The sequence below is a fragment of the Sminthopsis crassicaudata genome, chromosome 6 (assembly GCF_048593235.1).
Source record: "Sminthopsis crassicaudata isolate SCR6 chromosome 6, ASM4859323v1, whole genome shotgun sequence".
Classification (NCBI taxonomy): Eukaryota; Metazoa; Chordata; class Mammalia; order Dasyuromorphia; family Dasyuridae; genus Sminthopsis; species Sminthopsis crassicaudata.
This window is the reverse complement of record NC_133622.1, coordinates 49,671,133-49,689,136: the sequence shown is the minus strand read 5'-3', so window position 1 is coordinate 49,689,136 and position 18,004 is coordinate 49,671,133. Positions and strand designations below refer to the sequence as shown.

At 32.2% G+C, this 18,004-nt stretch overlaps 1 protein-coding gene across 1 annotated transcript in view; it reads left to right on the top strand.

Moving 5' to 3' along the window:
- TECRL (trans-2,3-enoyl-CoA reductase like) overlaps positions 1-18,004 on the top strand; it is a 164,673-nt gene that overhangs the window by 44,488 nt on the left and 102,181 nt on the right. The window contains exon 2 of the mRNA XM_074276759.1: positions 3,127-3,178. Coding sequence (XP_074132860.1) covers positions 3,127-3,178 — 52 coding nt within the window. The remainder of the gene's footprint in view (positions 1-3,126; positions 3,179-18,004) is intronic.

Below are 18,004 nucleotides of genomic sequence, written 5' to 3'. Positions count from 1 at the left end.
AATGGCTCTATGAGAAATCAAGAACCAGTCAAACTAAAAAAAAAAAGAAAAAGAAAAAAAAAAAAAAAAAGGAAGACAATGTAAAATACCTGACTGGAAAAAAGAGCCAAACTGGAAAATAGATACAGAAGAAACAATTTAAAAATTATTAGTCTACCTGAAGGCCATGAACCACCCCCCCACCAAATACTGTGGATAGCATTCCTTAAGAGACATTGGGGAAATACTAATTGAAAGAATCCATTAGAATCTTACCTTTGGTAAGAGATCCCATAAGGAAACCATCCAAGGAACATTGTTGCAAAACTCCAGAACTACAATCTCAAGGAAAAAATACTGCAAACTGCCAGACAAAAATAATTCAAATATCAAGGAGAAACAGTCTGAATCTGGCAACTTCTATAATAAAAGATCACAGGGTCTGAAATACTCTATTCTGGAAGGCAAAGGACCAGAGGTTACAAGGAAGATTTAATTACCCAGCCAGACTGAGTGTCACCTTTTAGGGGAGGTGATAGATCTTCAATGAAGTAAAAGACTTTCCCAAGTTCTTGACACTCTCTTGTATACCTCTTATTTCTTTTCTCATTTTTCTTCTACCATTCTTAACTGCCTTTAAAGTCTTTTATGAAAACTTCCAAGGATCCTGTTTGGGATGAGAGCAATTGGTATTTTCCTTTTATTTTACTTATATGGTCAAATTTTCCTCTTGGAGTAAGGGAAGCATTTTCCCAAGCTTCCTGTGCAGCTGAGTCTTGACTTTGAGCGCAGGGGCTCCATGTGTTTGCAGGGGGGAGTTTTATCTGCTCTTTCCAGTAAACAGCCTGGTTTTCCAGAATTTGCCTTCTAACCTTGGACTGGAGACTACTCTACTGGTTTCTTATGCTATTAAGCTAGGACAGGAGATCTCAGTTGTTGATCTACTGTGATTAAGACCCTCTCACTGGATTGTTATGGGCCAGACCTCTGAACTTGAAAAAAAAAGATTCTTACAAGGTACTAAGTCAGTGGAATTGATAAAGACAATGGTTATCTAGTTTAGCATGATTCAGTATGATTGATTTAATCTTACAACAAATAATGATTTCCTAGTGATATAATGATTGGTTTATACTGAGTGTAGAGCATATAAACTAGAAACCTTAGCCAGGATTCATTCAGAGAGATTCAGAAAAGAAGAAGCAGAGAAGACAAAGGACTGGAGGCAGGAGCTTAAGTTCTCAGAACCAAAGGGAGAATTCAATTTAATCTTTGATCTTCCTGGTGTCTGGCTTGTACTCCTGCACTTCCCCAACTAAGACCCAGACTGAAAAGCTTTCCAGAAAGCTACCCAGCATCAGGAAAAAATGATAAGGAAAGGATCTGGACTTTAACCTCTGGCAGTTCTTGTGGTGATTAGTAAACAGAAACAAAGTCTGCTACCAGAAACCCCAAAAAAACTGAATTAGAGAACATTACACTGGATCTTCAATATTCTCTCTGAGGTGGGCTTAACCTTTAACCACAAGAATGACCTTTCTTGAAGCTTTTCCAATCTTTCTTGAACAGGAGAGTGGTTTCATTTCATCACATTCTTTTCAGCCCTGGTTTCATGTGGATTTCGAGGGAAATTAGGAGAGCTTAAGCAGCTTCCTGATTTCACTCCACCATCTTGGCTCCATGAAAATTCCTGATTTGTATTTATTGGTGACCTAGAAAGGAAACTTTTTTAATGAAATCATTCAAATGGAACAATTTTATTGACTGGTTAGTTGTAAAGTATTAGACCTGTGCAAATGAATGAGCACCATTTTTTTCCATTCCTAGTTTTTGCTTTCTCTTTGAAAACTTAATATGAGTTTGGCATCTCATTTCTCTCTTCTTATTAAGATTTGATATTATTTTAATCCCAATTCATGGTAAAAATAATCTAGAAATAAAAAAATATTGTCTTATATTGTATAATTCATATTTTTAAGAAAACATTTGAAATAAATGGCATAATCTGCAACCATAGCTTCATATTTGCTATATTCCAACTATTAAGATGTAACGATTTGATATTTACGAATATATTATTTAATTCAAACACATTTTATGTTTATGAAAATTTTCTTATTCTTACCAATTTATTTTCATAGGAAAAATAATACTCTGCTTTAAAACATTTTAATTGGTCATAGACTTATGAAATATCAATTCAATGTGATTTTTCTCCAAATATATCGTAATGGGAGTTCATATTATTTTTTACCTAATTCATCTCCTCATAACCATTTCATTGCCATTCATCAACTAACACATGTATCCCAGAGAAACAAGGTAAAAGCTGCCAAATGAAACATATTTCTCTTGATCTTATTTATTCAATAGAAATAGAATTCAAAAAGAATTATTATGAAGTCTATTTTAAAGTATTTTAGGTAGGTTACAACCCAAATACATGTATTCTATTCTAATATATTTCTTATATATTTTCTTATTTGTTTTGTATGAAAAAAAATCTTTAATTAAAAAGAAAAGGCATAATCTAAAGTTCAGGAGTAGCTGTGGAAATTAATTTGACTAATGGTCAATTGAATTATCCAGTTTCCAAGAAACCAAAAGAAAATGTTGTATTAACAATAATCTTTCCCTTGAGACATATCCACTTAACAATCTTCCTGAATATAGAATAGAAATAGATGATTTAATCCTAGTAACAAAACAGTTTAGGGCATAGAGACTCCATTCGTTCATGCACACTACTTCTGTACTTCCGCACAAAGATTTCTGGTTCATAACAATGGACCTAATTCCAATCTGCCTTACACATTCTAAAAACAAGCCAAAATAGGAACTTTACAGAAAGAAAACATATACAGAAATGCATGTAGGGATAGGAATATGGTAAGTAGTCTAACTTAAGTAATCATGAAATTGAAAGAAATGATAAATGATCTTGATTTAGAGAAAAGTGTTCCTTTATTTACATCTTTTCCAAGAGCCTTACCCACCAGACAAAAATAGTCTGTATGAAACACTGTCATTTTCACAAATTTTAAGTAAGCAAAATATTAGTTAGTTTTGTCCAAAGTAAATATCAAAAATATTTAGTAAAAATTAATTTTATTCCTCTTTTTTTTTTTTTTTTTTTTTAATTTTCAGGTGTCTCCAACATCTACACTCCGGGATGTTAAACACAAATTTCACAAAGCATGTGAGTGTTTGTTATTTTTATGTTTAGTCATTTGAATGTCTTTTAGTTCTAATCTATAGTTGACTGCAAATTTCAAAATTTTAAAATTATTATATCTATTTATCTCCATAGTAGTTTGAGAAATTTAATGTAATGAATATTTGCACATGGTGCATTTTGCTGGATTATCCCTACGATTATGATAAATAGATATTCTGGACATTAATTTAGCTTAAAACATTTTGCAATTTATATAGAAATATGTTCTTTGACATCTTATTCAATTATATATATATATATATATCTGACAAATATCTAACAATTAAAATGATTTCTGTGTCCTAGGACATGGTTCAATGCACTCTTATTCTCAATTTTTAAGTTATCCTTCTTCTGGGGATTAATCATATACTAGGAATCAAGTTCGATTCTGTAGAAATCTGGCCTGAGAGGGATTAAGCTTTTCCTACATTTCCACCCAGAATGGAATCAATCATTATCAGTATATTTACCTAAAATTTTCGCTGAGAAAAAGGAAAGGGAAAGAAGAATAAACAGTTCTTAACATGCAATATAAATCAAATAAATGATGGATGTTTATTTACTATAGAGAAAAGAAATTCTAGTTATAATAAACAATAAACATACAAATGTACAAAAGCAATATATATATATATGTGTGTGTGTATATATATACATGTATATATATATAAACTATACTTTCCTGTGAGATTAATACTTAAAGCTCTTCAGAATATGAAGCAGCTTGCAGAACTGCTGAGTAGTACCAATTCCATGTCCTTTTAGTACCAATTTCCCTCATAATCCATGTCTTCTGTTCACTCAATCCAGTATTTGGCCTGTTCCTCTGGTTGATAGTTGTCTTCTCTAAAAAATTAGATATTTCCTCTACTTCCTGTGAGCTTCAACAAAATTTATCAGGACTTCTGGACCTTTTAAATGCTCAGGTCACTTCACATCAAGATTCATTGATCTTGGAATGGATGTTTTGTGACTGAGATTAAAAAAACAAAAACATAAAATGGAAAATCTATCACAAACCCAGGGTCAAGCTTAACTTTGAGTCCTTTGTTCAATTTCTAGTCAGTTGTAGTCACTCTTGGGTGTCAGAAAAGCTACTATTCATTTATTACCCCCTCAGAAGAAGTCCAGCAAAAGACAATTATTTGCCACAGAGCTGAGTAGAAGTAGGAGAGAGCCAAAAATAAAGTCAATTCTTTTGTACATTTCCACTGTATCATTAGAACTTCCTGCTCAATAGCCAATGAGCATCATCTCAAAATATAAGAATCTTTAAACTCAGAGAGAAAAATTGCTGCAAATGTCCAGGAATTGTATCATCTCCAATGTATGGTTCATTGGCAGGTTTAACCTCAGGTTAAAAATAGATATATTTTAAGGTTTACTTAACTATGTTAGAATACATTTAACTTGAAGTTTTTTATTATTTTAAAAAATTAGTTATTATTTGTATATATAATTATATAAAAAATTATCCTATTTAGTGATTCAAGTATGCAAATATATGTCTTTTTTTTTAGCATTCTATTTATGTTGTATGAGACTTATAGTTGGAAATACCTTCTTGAAAATGACATTAAACTTTAAGCAATTTGAAAATTATCTACATTAAATAAGATAAATTAATATTAGCAATAATATTAATTAATAATGATAATATAAACTAAATACTTCAACATAATTTAAAAGGCCTTTGATTTACAATAAAATTAGACTTTATAAACTTGGTTCTGCCATTTATTTACTTACTTACTACTCTAAGGTTAATTACAAATACAAATTTATCATTGCATAATGCTATTTAACCTCAACATTTTGAGGTTGTTCAATAATTTTTCATTTATGTCTGACTCTTCATGGTGGAATTTTCTTAGGAAAAATACTGGAACAATTTGTCATCTCCTTTACTTCCTTTCCACTCTCTATATTTATTTATTCATCTTTAATTTGATTTTATTTCTTTTGCTTTAATCTATTATCAATAAATGTATATTTAGCAACTACTATATGCCAGAAACTTTGCTACAATAAATATTTTGCCAGAAACATTTTATAGATGAGAAAACTGAGGCACATAAGGTTAAGTAACTTGCCCATGATTTTCTATCTAGTGAGTGTCTGAGATCAGATAGGAACTAAAGATTAGCTTTCTTTACTTTAAGCCAGATACTCTACCTACTGTGCCATTTGGGTACCAAAACTCGATATTTAGCACCTTCTAAAAAAGCATCATAACTATATAATTTAATATAGTTAACTAATTATTGCTTTATATATATATATATATATATATATATATATATATATATATATATATATATACACACACACATACATATATATGATAACATTAAGGAAGAAGATACTGGCAATCAATTTTACTCCACTAGTTTGGCTTTATGTTAAAAATGCACTGATACATAAAAGAGACAAGAAAAACAGTGAATGGGGAAGATGGGGAAGAGAAGGAAGAGTTAGTGAAACTTGCTGTGATCAGATTTGACTGTTAATGATTTCCAATTTATTTTGCTTATTGATCACTTGGTATATATTTGTTTGCATGTTGTCTTCATCATTACATTATATTCTCCTTGGGGACAAGCACTGTCTTTTACCTTTTTGTATTCCCAGCACTTAGCAAAGTTGCTGGAATAGAGTTGTTGCTTAATAAATAGTTTTTGATAATTGATAGATCAAGGATGAAGAACATCTTTACAGATAAAGAAATAGAAAAAGAGAAGGGGAGGGAGTAAGAGAAGAATTATATCAATTACATATTGAAGGAATATTTATATATCTTTTACTGATGACACATTTTTCCAACTCCCACCTTCAACCTCATATGGAGTTATAATGCAGGGTTTAAGAAGTTTTGTCCTAGTAAGTGGACAAAACAAAACTCCATTTTTTTCTAATATAATGTCTATAAACTTATGTAGATGAAAGATTATCCACTGTGGAAATTTATGCAGTGCCAAATGCTGTATAGAAAGCATAGTATTGGGGGTGGAGCGGAGAAGATACAAGCAAATTTGTAAGCTCCCTTCTTCCCTCAATACCAACTAGTTAAATCAGCCTCAAAAATAACGCTAGACTGAAAAAAAACACAAGGATTAGAAGCACAACTTACCAAGTGAAGAGAATCTGGAATTTCCACAGAAAAGGTGGGTTCCGAGGGAAGGAAAAAAGATCAGCACAGACAGGGTTAGGTACTAGCACACTGTGCCAAACAGGCTGGGGAGAACTATGGGATTAGAGAAGCCACTGAGATAGAGGAATCTGGCACAGGCTGGTAGCTCTACTCTGCTTATAAAACAGCAAATCAGAAGAGGAATCAAGCCACTTTAAAATATAAAGACAGATCCTAGATCCACACCAATATGGAACTGGCCTAGCACCAATCTTGGCACAGCTCTGCAGCTGCCTTCTGCTGTCCAGGCTTCTTCTTGGGGTAGTTGAGAACCTGAACAGTGGGGGACACAGCCCATGGCAGTCTCTAATCCACATAGTGTGTGGCTCAGCCTGTGGCAGTGGAATTCTGGCAGTAGCGAAACTCCAACAGCAGCGGACCTCCCAGAGCAACAGAACCTCCACAGCAGGGACAGTGGTTTCCAGGCAGACACTTCCCGTTTGAGCACAGGGCCTTTTTGCATCAGCTGCTAATATCCATGGCCCCCTGGGAGGCTTTGGCTGGGGTTTGTGAAGCTTTAACTGTTCAGCCTTAAACCTCAGGGCAGTCACTAGGTCATACAGCAGACACTGGCACTACTCCCAATGCAGCCATGCTAAACACCTCTGAGGCATTTCCAGGGAGGGGGAGAGGAACTCTCTCCCAGAGCTCTCTCTTAACCCAGTGACAGGATTGCTGCATCCATCCGTCCTGGGAGGAAGCTGATAAATAAATTTCTTACCCATGGGCAGACCCTCGACAGTGTGTTAACAATGAGTAAGAAATTGAAGAGAACAATTGACATCTTCTATACAGAGAAAGACCGGGTATCCAACCCCAAGGAGGCTAACAGCAAAGAGTCTCCAGATAACACCCTAAAGGGGAATGATACCTGCCCCCATCACATAACTCTCTTTTAGAAAAGACTATTTAAAAAGTTAAGAGAGTTTGAAGAAAAATGGGGAAAGGAAAGAGAAGCTATGAAAGAAAATAACAATGTCCTGAAATTTGAGTTGGAAAAAATAATTTACAGGAGGTGCAGGGAAACAAAATTTGTGAATTAGAAAAGTTTTAAAAAATCACAGGAAAGTAGGATTTCTGAATTGGAAAAGATGAAAAAGTTTCAGGAAAATAGGATTTCTGAATTGGAAAAACAAAATAACTCCCCCCCAAAAAATTAGGGAAATGGAAAAAATTCAACACAGCAAAATAATTCATTTAAAATTTCAATTGGACATATACAAAAAAGAACTAAATAATGTGAATGAAGAAAATAACTCATTAAAAACCAGGACTGAACAAATAGAAATTAATGATTCATTGAGAAACCAAGAATCAGTCAAACAAAACAAAACAAAAAAAAATGAAAAGCTGAAGAATAAAGTCAAATATTTACTGGGAAAATCTATAGAACTGGAAAATAGATCTAGGAGAGAAAATCTGAGGATCATTTGACTTCCCAAAAGTTATGATAAAAAAAAAAGTGCCTAGATTCTATTTTATAGGAAATCATCAAAGAGAACTGTCCAGAGATAATAGAAAGAGAAGGGAAAATAGGCATGGAAAGAATTCATTGAAAACCTTCTGAAAAAGACCCTAAAAAAGAACTCCAGAGAACATTGTGGCTAAGCTGCAGCACTACCAAACTAAGGAAAAAATATTACAAGCAGCTAGGAAAAAAACCAATTCAAATATCAAGGTGCCACAATAAGGGTCATCAAGATCTGACTGCCTTCACATTAAAGGATCAAAGGGCCTGGAACCTGATATTCTGAAAGGCAAAAGAACAAGGAGTGCAACTAAGAACAAACTACCCAGCTAAGTTTAGCATTTTCTTCCATGGAAAAAGATGGTCATTTAACAAAACAGAGAAATTCCATTTGTTTCTAAGAAAAAAAAAAAAACAAACTTAAACAAAAACTTTGGTCTACATCCACAAGACTGAAGAGAAGCAGAAAAAGGTAAAAAGAACTCTTGAGAACTGTATCTCTGTCGTGGATATACAGAAAGTTCACATGGATAATTTGATTATACTGATATAACATAAAAAAGGGAAGTAGTAAAGGGAAGGGGATAATATCAGAAAAAAGGAAAGGAGAGATGAAAAGAGGGAAACTACATCCCAGGAAGAGACATAGAAAATCTACCACATCTGAGGGAATTTAGAGAGGGGGAGAAACATTGTGTGAATCTTACTCTCATCAGAGTAGGCTCAAAGAGTAAAAAATTGATATATTTGTTTTTCAGAGAATTCTCTCTCACCTCATTGTAAGGGGGAGAGGAAAAGGGAAAAGGAAAGGGGGAATAAGGGAAGGGTACAAGAAAGGGGAAGGGACTTAAAAAGGAGGGGAGGAATACTAAAAAGGGAGGGCTGCACATCACAAGTGGGATCCAAAAAGTCAATACCAGGGAAGGGGTTCAGGGGGGACAAGAGAAAAAAAAAAGTATAATCAGGGGATAATATGATGGCAGAAAATACAGAATTAGTAATTTTAACTGTAAATGTGAATGAAATGAACTCTCCCATTAAACAGAGGCAGATAGAAGACTGGATCAAAAGTCAGAACCCTACAATATGTTGTTTATAGGAAACACACTTAAAGCAGGGAGATACATACAGAGTAAAGGTAAAAGGTTGGAGCAGAATCTATTATGCTTCAGGTAAAGCAAAAAAAAAAAAAAAAAAAAAAAAAGGAAGGGTTGCCATCCTTATCTCAGATCAAGCAAAAGCAGAAATTGATCTAATTAAAAGACATAAGGAAGGAAACTATATCCTGCTAAAAAGCAGCATAGACAATGAAGCCATATTAAAGGAAAAGTTAAGAGAGGTGCAAGAAGAAATAGACAGCAAAACTATAATAGTGGGAGACCTCAACCTTGCACTCTCAGAATTAGATAAATCAAACCACAAAACAAATAAGAAAGAAGTTAAGAGGTAAATAGAACATTAGAAAAACTAGGTATGATAGATCTTTGGAGAAAACTGAATGGTTATAGAAAGGAGTATACTTTCTTCTCAGCAGTTCATGGAACCTATACAAAAATTGACCATATATAGGGACATAAAGATCTCAAAATTAAATTCAGGAAGGCAGAAATAGTAAATGCCTTCTTCTCAGATCACAATGCAATAAAAAGTACATTCAATAAGAAGTTAGGGGTAAATAGACCAAAAAGTAATTGGAAAATGAACAATCTCATCTTAAAGAATGACTGGGTGAAACAGCAAATTATAGAAACAATTAATCATTTCAACCAAGATAATGATAATGATGAGACATCATACCAAAATCTGTGGGATGCAGCTAAAGCAGTAATAAGGGGAAATTTTATATCTTTAGAGGCTTATTTGAAGAAAATAAAGAAAGAGAAGATTAACGAATTGGGCTTGAAACTTAAAAAGCTAGAAAAAGACCAAATTAAAAATCCCCAACCAAAAATTAAACTTGAAATACAAAAATTAAAAGGAGAAATCAATAATATTGAAAGTAAAAAGAATCTATTGAATTAATAAATAAAACCAAGAGTTGGTTTTATGAAAAAGACAATAAAATAGATAAACCTTTGGTAAATCTTATCAAAAAAAGGAAAGAGGAAAATCAAATTGTAAGTGTTAAAAATGAAAAGGGGGATCTTCCCACCATTGAAGAAGAAATTAGAAAAATAATGAGTTACTTTGCCCAACTTTCTGCCAATAAATCAGATAACTTAAGCAAAATGGATGATTACCTCCAAAAATATAGGCTTCCTAGATTAACAGAGAAGGAGGTAAACTACTTAAATAGTCCCATTTCAGAAGAAGAAATAAAACAAGGTATTAATCAAATCCCAGGAAAAAATCCCCAGGACCAGATGGATTTACATGTGAATTCTACCAAACATTTAAAGAACAATTAGCCCCAATGTCATATAAATTATTTGAAAAAAGAGGGGATGAAGGAGTTCTACCAAACTTCTTTTATGACACAGACATGGTACTGATACCTAAACCAGGTAGATTAAAAACTTTGAAAGAAAACTATAGACAAATCTCCTTAATGAATATTGATGCTAAAATCTTAAGTAAGATATTAGCAAAAAGACTTCAGAAAATCATCCCCAGGATAATACACTATGATCAAGTAGGATTTATACCAGGAATCCAGGGATGGTTTAATATTAGGAAAACTATTAGTATAATTGACCATGTAAATAATCAAATTAATTAAAAAAACATAGTATCATCTCAATAGATGCAGAAAAAGCATTTAATAAAATACAACATCCATTCCTACTAAAAATGCTTGAGAATATAGGAATAAATGGACTATTCCTTAAAATAGTCAGGAGTATATATTTAAGACCATCAGTAAGCATAATATATAATGGAGATGAACTGGACCCTTTCCCAGTAAGATCAGGAGTAAAACAAGGTTGCCCACAATCACCATTACTATTCAATATTGTATTAGAATTGCTAGCCTCGACAATAAGAGTCGAGAAAGAGATTAAAGGAATAAGAGTAGGTAATGAGGAAATCAAACTGTCACTCTTTGGAGATGATATGATGGTATAATTAGACAACACCAAAGATTCTAATAAAAAGTTATTAGAAATAATTCACAACTTTAGCAAAGTTGCTGGATACAAAATAAATCCACATAACTCCTCAGCATTATTATATATCACCAACAAAATGCAACAGCAAGAGATACAAAGAGAAATTCCATTCAAAACAACTGTTGAGAGTATAAAATATTTGGGAATCCATCTACCAAAGAAAAGTCAGGAATTATATGAGCAAAATTACAAAACACTTGCCACAAAAATAAAGTCAGATTTAAATAATTAGAAAGACATTCAGTACTCGTGGAGGCAGAGCAAATATAATAAAGATGACAATACTCCCCAAACTAGTCTATTTATTTAGTGGTATACTCATCAGACTCCCAAGAAACTATTTTAATGACCTAGAAAAAATAACAACAAGATTCATATGGAAGAATAAAACAGTCGAAAATTTCAAGGGAATTAATGAAAAAAAAGTCAGATGAAGATGGTCTAGCTGTACCTGATCTAAAGCTATATCATAAAGCAGCAGTCACCAAAAACATTTGGTATTGGCTAAGAAATAGACTAGTTGATCAGTGGAACAGATTAGGTACACAGGAGAAAATAGGGTACGTCTATAGCAATATAGTGTTTGACCAACCAAAAGATACCAACATTTGGGATAAGAATTCATTATTTGAAAAAAACTTAGGAAAACTGGAAATTATTATGGCAGAAATTAGATATGGACCCACACTTAACACCATATACCAAGATAAGATCAAAATGGTTCCACGATTTAGGCATAAGGAACAAGATCACAAATAGATTAGAGGAACATAGGATAGTTTACCTCTCAGACTTGTGGAGGAGGAAGGAATTTGTGACCAAAGGAGAACTAGAGATCATTATTGATCATAAAATAGAAGATTTTGATTACTTCAAATTAAAAAGCTTTTGTACAAACAAAACTAATGCAAACAAGATTAGAAGAAAAGTAACAAATTGGGAAAATATTTTTACAGTTAAAGGTTCTGATAAAGGCCTCATTTCCAAAATATATAGAGAACTGACCCTAATTTATAAGAAATTAAACCATTCTCCAGTTGATAAATGGTCAAATGATATGAACAGATAATTTTTAGATGATGAAATTGAAACTATATCCACTCATATGAAAAAGTGTTCCAAATCACTACTGATCAAAGAAATGCAAATTAAGACAACTCTGAGATACCACTATACACCTGTCAGGTTGGCTAAGATGACAGGAACAAATAAAGATTAATGTTTGAAAGGATGTTGGAAAACTGGGACACTAATGCATTGTTGGTGGAGCTGTGAAAGAATCCAGCCATTTTTGGAAAGCAATTTGGAACTATGCCCCAAAAATTATCAAACTGTGCCTACCTTTTGATCCAGCAGTGCTACTATGGGGCTTATATTGCAAAGAAATACTAAAGATGAGAAAGGGACCTGTATGTGCTAAAATGTTTGTGACATCTCTTTTTGTAGTGGCTAGGAACTGGAAAATAAATGGATGTCCATCGATTGGAGAATGGTTGGGTAAATCATTCTATATGCATGTTATGGATTATTGCTCTGTAATAAATGACCAGCAGGATGAATACAGAGAGGTTTGGAGATACTTACATGAACTGATGCTGAGTGAAATGAGCAGAACCAGAAGATCTATATACACTTCAACAACAATACTGTATGAAGATATATTCTGATGGAAGTGGATATCTTAAACATAATGCAGATCCAACTCACTTCCAGTGGATCAATAATGGATAGAAACAGCTACACCCAGAGAAGGAAGACTAATGTAAACTGTTTGCATTACTGTCTTTCTACCCAGGTTGCTTATACCTTCGGAATCCAATTCTTAACGTGCAACAAGAAAATAGGATTTACACACATATATTGTACCTAGGTTATACTGTGACACATTTAATATGTATGGGATTGCCTGTTATCTAGGGGAGGGAGTAGAGGGAGGGAGGGGAAAATTTAGAAAAATGAATACAAGGGATGATGTTATAAAAAAATTACTCATGCATATGTACTGTCAAAAAAATTTACAATTATATAATTAATTTTTAAAAAGCAAGCATAGTACCTGTTTGAAAATCAAATTTTAAAGAAAAAGGGAAGAAAGATTATCATGATACTAAAGTCTAAAGTTTAAGAAAGAAAGCAATTCCAATAGCATTAATAAAAATTGTAAGCAAATAGGTAGATAAATTTTGTCTTAGTTATTGCAGTATTTTGCATGTACTACTAATGGAAGGATATAAATTTATGTATATCCACATATATTTATAGACAAACATATATATGTATTTATACACACATATATAAATACACACACAATAAATTTCTCTGCACATATGTGTATATACACATACCCATACCCACACCCTTAAATACATACAATACACACTTATATTTATATATATGAAGATATATATATATACATACTATATATTCCTTTCATAATCTCTTTTTGTCTCTTTGTCTTTCTCTGTGTATCTCTTTATCTCTGCATCTCTCCATTCTACCTAATATATACCATATATATACTTTTCACAATATTTATTTTGTATATATTTATATATTACATAGGCACAGTGTGTTACAAACCAAAGGATATTGTATTTTATACTTGAGATAGTAGCTCTTGAAAAATGTCATGTCAACTGACACATGTACCTATATGTATTATATATGTGTGTTTTTAAAAGAGGCATATCCATAATTATATTTCTGTCTTTCTCCATAAGATAGGATATGTTTACAACATGACAAATATACTTTTTAATTTTTACAATTTCCAAATTTATCCCAGATCATTTGTTAAAACACACACACACACACACACACACACACACACACACACACACACACACACCCACATACATTCAGATACACACATACACAATGTTTTTTGTCCTTAAATCATCAGGCTCAAAATAGCAAAATGATTTTCACTTAAAAAAAAAAAAAAAAAAAAAAAAAACAACTTCTACTTGGATTTCTACAGGAGTTGGAAGGAAAAGGATGAAATTGAATAAAATTATGAAGAATAACTATTCAAATTTTTCTTGGCTTTTAAGATGTTCAAGGTACTTCCTCACAATAGCTTCATTAGATAGTGGATTAGTATTACCATCTCCTTTTTAGAGACCAAAGTCTCAGAGAGATAATGTAATTTACCCGTATTCATATGGCTTTCTAGGAAGTTATTGTGATAAAGTTTGAAGCTAGATTTTCTGACCTCAATTTTAGCACTTTGACTACACCAATATACTAAGAGACAGGCATTAACTAAATAAATTGTATATTAAGATCTTAAAAGTTTAAAAGAAAAAAAAAAAGCTTTGAGATTGCATTTTGAAAACATAGATGTTCTAGTATATTAGAATAATTGATTAGAAGATTCTACAGCAATTATTGTGGATTAGGTGTTACTTTTCAAAGACTCTATGTATTATATTGGAGCTCAGATTAAAGCAAGCATAATTTTTGAACATAATCTTTTAATCTTCTGCTATATTATACTGTTTTTACCACAATTATTTTTATTTCTCCTTTACTCTGGATCTAAACTTTACTTTGTTTTACAATTTCTGATGGACCTGAGGATACTCCCATTCAATAATCTCTTTTCATTGCATGTTTTAGAGAGTTACCTATGGCACAGAGATATTAAGAGTCTTGTAAAGATCAGATAACTAAGGTGATGCTTGAACCCAGTAGTTGCTGTCTCTGAGGCCAGTTCTCTTTGATTAATCTATGCTACATCTAAATCATTCACTGTGGAGCTCAAATTTTACCTTCTGGTGCTTATTATCTCTATGTCTTGGACAAAGTAATTTTTCTAGATCTCAATTTCCACATTTTAAAAATATTAGTCTTGTAATCCATTACTTTTATGGTCCTCTCTAGCAAGCTCACAGTTTATGAGCCTGGGAGAAGCCATTTAACCTCTCTTGGTCCACATTTTGCAACTGAAAATGAGGGACTTTTATTGGTCTGTGAAGTACCTTCCATATATTATATATTCCTATTTATATAATATGCAGATGTACATATATATACATATATTATATATTTATATAATGCATGCATATATATACATTCACATATATATATATATATGTGTGTATGTGTTTATATGCACACATTCTTGATGTCTTGTGTCTACTGATTTTCATTTCTTGTTTTCTTCTTTTTAAATGGTTCATTAAGTTAATTTTTATTTTTCTCCCTTCTGTTCCAGATCAATTTTTTTTTTTAAATAACAAACTTTTTGTTGTTTTGCCAACACCTTTCTCTTACTTAGTTATTTTTAAGAGTGACATAAAAAATTGATTGGGGGAGATGCAACATGCAGTGCAATGCACATACACACACACACACACACACACACACACACACACACAAAACATGGACTTATTTAATAATAGCTGCTGGGGGCCAAGAGAAAACAAAATTTAAATTGGATAAACAATATAATTGAAAGTTCATAGTCCATTTTTCTTCTTTTACTCCCTCATTTAAGGCATGTAAAATCCAATCTTCTGTATATTCTGTTCCCAAGATAGACATTTTTGCTTGTCTTCATCCATTTGTCATTAGTCTCTCTCTTATGTCTGGATGCTGTCTGGCTTCCTGGAGAGTCCTGTTGAGGGATCTTTGTACAGCATTCTGACATTACTGGCATCTTTCCATTTCTATACCCCCTTTGCTTTTTTTCTCCCTCAAGAAATTTCAATGAAGAAAGAAGCAACATTTTTTTAAATTGACAGGTAAAAACAGAAATAAGAAATGAATTAAATAAAACCAGATATCACAATTATTAAATTGCATATTTTCCCAGAGTCTCAGGAGGCTCTCAAAACTCTAGGTCTAATACTTTCATTTTTTGTAAGATTCAGAGTTGCCTTAAATTTTCTTTAATTCCACATTTATTTAATTTTATACTTTTGATTTCTGGAAATTTTTATCAGATGGAATAAAGTATAAGTGTGCCATCAAGTAACTGTTCAGTCTGCTAACAAAGAGTCAGATTTTGGAATTCACTGTTGCATATAGATTTAATCAATAATCAAAAGGCTTATAGAAGTAATAAAACAGCAATTTTACCTGGATAAACTAGTGTATAAATTTCAAGATTATTTTAATAGTTGCTTTAGAAGTAAAGAATTATGGAATTTAAAAGGTTTAAAGAACATCTTTAAAAATGCAATCCAATACTTAATTTGACTTCAGTAACCAAGAAAAGTTCTCTTGCTTTTATTGATATTTCCTTTTCCCCCTAGTAGGGCCAATGACAATATACTTTTGGGAATTCAGTTTAAAAAAAAGAAAAGAAAAAGAATATGAATCTGATAAAAATTTAACTGGTCTGTTGAACAGAAAATGAGTTAGATAAAAATTAAAGGAAAATTAGTATGAACATTAGAGTTATTTGGTGGAAGACTATTTTCCCCTGTATTTATTGAAAAGTCAGTATCAAAAGGATTGGTCTAGTTTCATATATATTTGTATATATGTATGTGTGTATGTGTATATATATATACATATATATATATATATATGCATATATATATATATATATATATATATATGTGTGTGTGTGTGTGTGTGTGTGTGTGTGTGTGTGTGTGTGTATGTGTGTGTGTGTGTGTGTGTGTGTGTGTGTGTGTGTGTGTGTGTATAATCTAAATCTTATGGTCCTGAAAGCTTTCCCTATTATGTAATTATGAAGGCATAAGTGAATGTAGGTCAAAGGCCAGGACTCTGGTGAAAAACAAAAATAATGCAGAAATGAAAGGTGTTCTCAACTTCATTCAATGAAATATGTTATGTCTAGAAATACCCACTTACATTAGAAAACTAATGTAAAGAATCTGAAGTCCATTACAACTCCAATCTCATACCAAATAAGGATTACTTAGAGTTAAGTGACTTGGTCACATGATCAGTATTTATTGAAATAGGATTTGAAATCAGGACTTCTAGATTCTGAGACTAATTCCCTACATTATGTAATGATGTTTCTGAAAGAATTTACCACCATATATATTACATATATGACAACAAAATAAAGTTACTGTCAATGAAAGATATATGCTAACTGTGACAAAGTTGCCCAGGTCCAATTTCTTTTCCTAAATCCAGTAAATGTCATGACACATGATGTGGATCAGTTTGACAAAAACTACAGAATGATTATTGTTATTTACATTTTACAAATGGCAAAACTTAAACTGAGTAAGGTTAAATTGCATGCTCAGGGATCCCAGTTATTAAATGTCAGAAGTAGGATTTGACCTCACATATTATCTAATTATTAGTCTTGTGCTGTATCTATTATTCTATCTACTTTTCCTCTAAGATAAAATTTTGTGAAGAATTTGAAGACTTCTACAGCTTGAATCATTGGAGAAATTATTTTATTATTTCCAAATTGGGAAAGTTGGTTTTTGTGTTTGTTATTAATATTATGATGAAACTCTAAGAAATTTCTTTTCTATCAAAAATGCTTTAGAATTAATTGGTCATTATATAAGTTACAGGGATATTTCAGAGCTAGAATATTTTCACTGGGTACCCACAAACTATCCACTCACACAATATCTGAAAGGTATTTTTATACTCATTCCCCGCTCAGCCCAAATACAATAATAAACATCCATTCAGATTTAGTTTTGTGAAGATGGTAACTTAACTGCTCTAATATATTCTAAATTTAGGACAGTGGTTCTGAGTATTATTATTTCTAATGTACTTATTCATGGTGCTGATTTTATTCAATTTGTTCTCTACATTTTGTTTCAAGAACAGTTTCATTTTTCATTACATAGCCTGGTTATCAGTTCTTTCATGTTTGGCCAACATTTGAAAATCAGATATGCAAAATCAAATTTATTTTTCTCCCAGCATTGTTCCCAATATGATATGACTGATAAGGTGATGAGACAACAGAATATCAATTCCATTCCACAGCCCTTCTTCAATCAGGGCTTAGTGAATAACACAGGTTTGCTATCTTCATACTTTCTTGAGCATTCACGCTTTCCCCTACCATATTT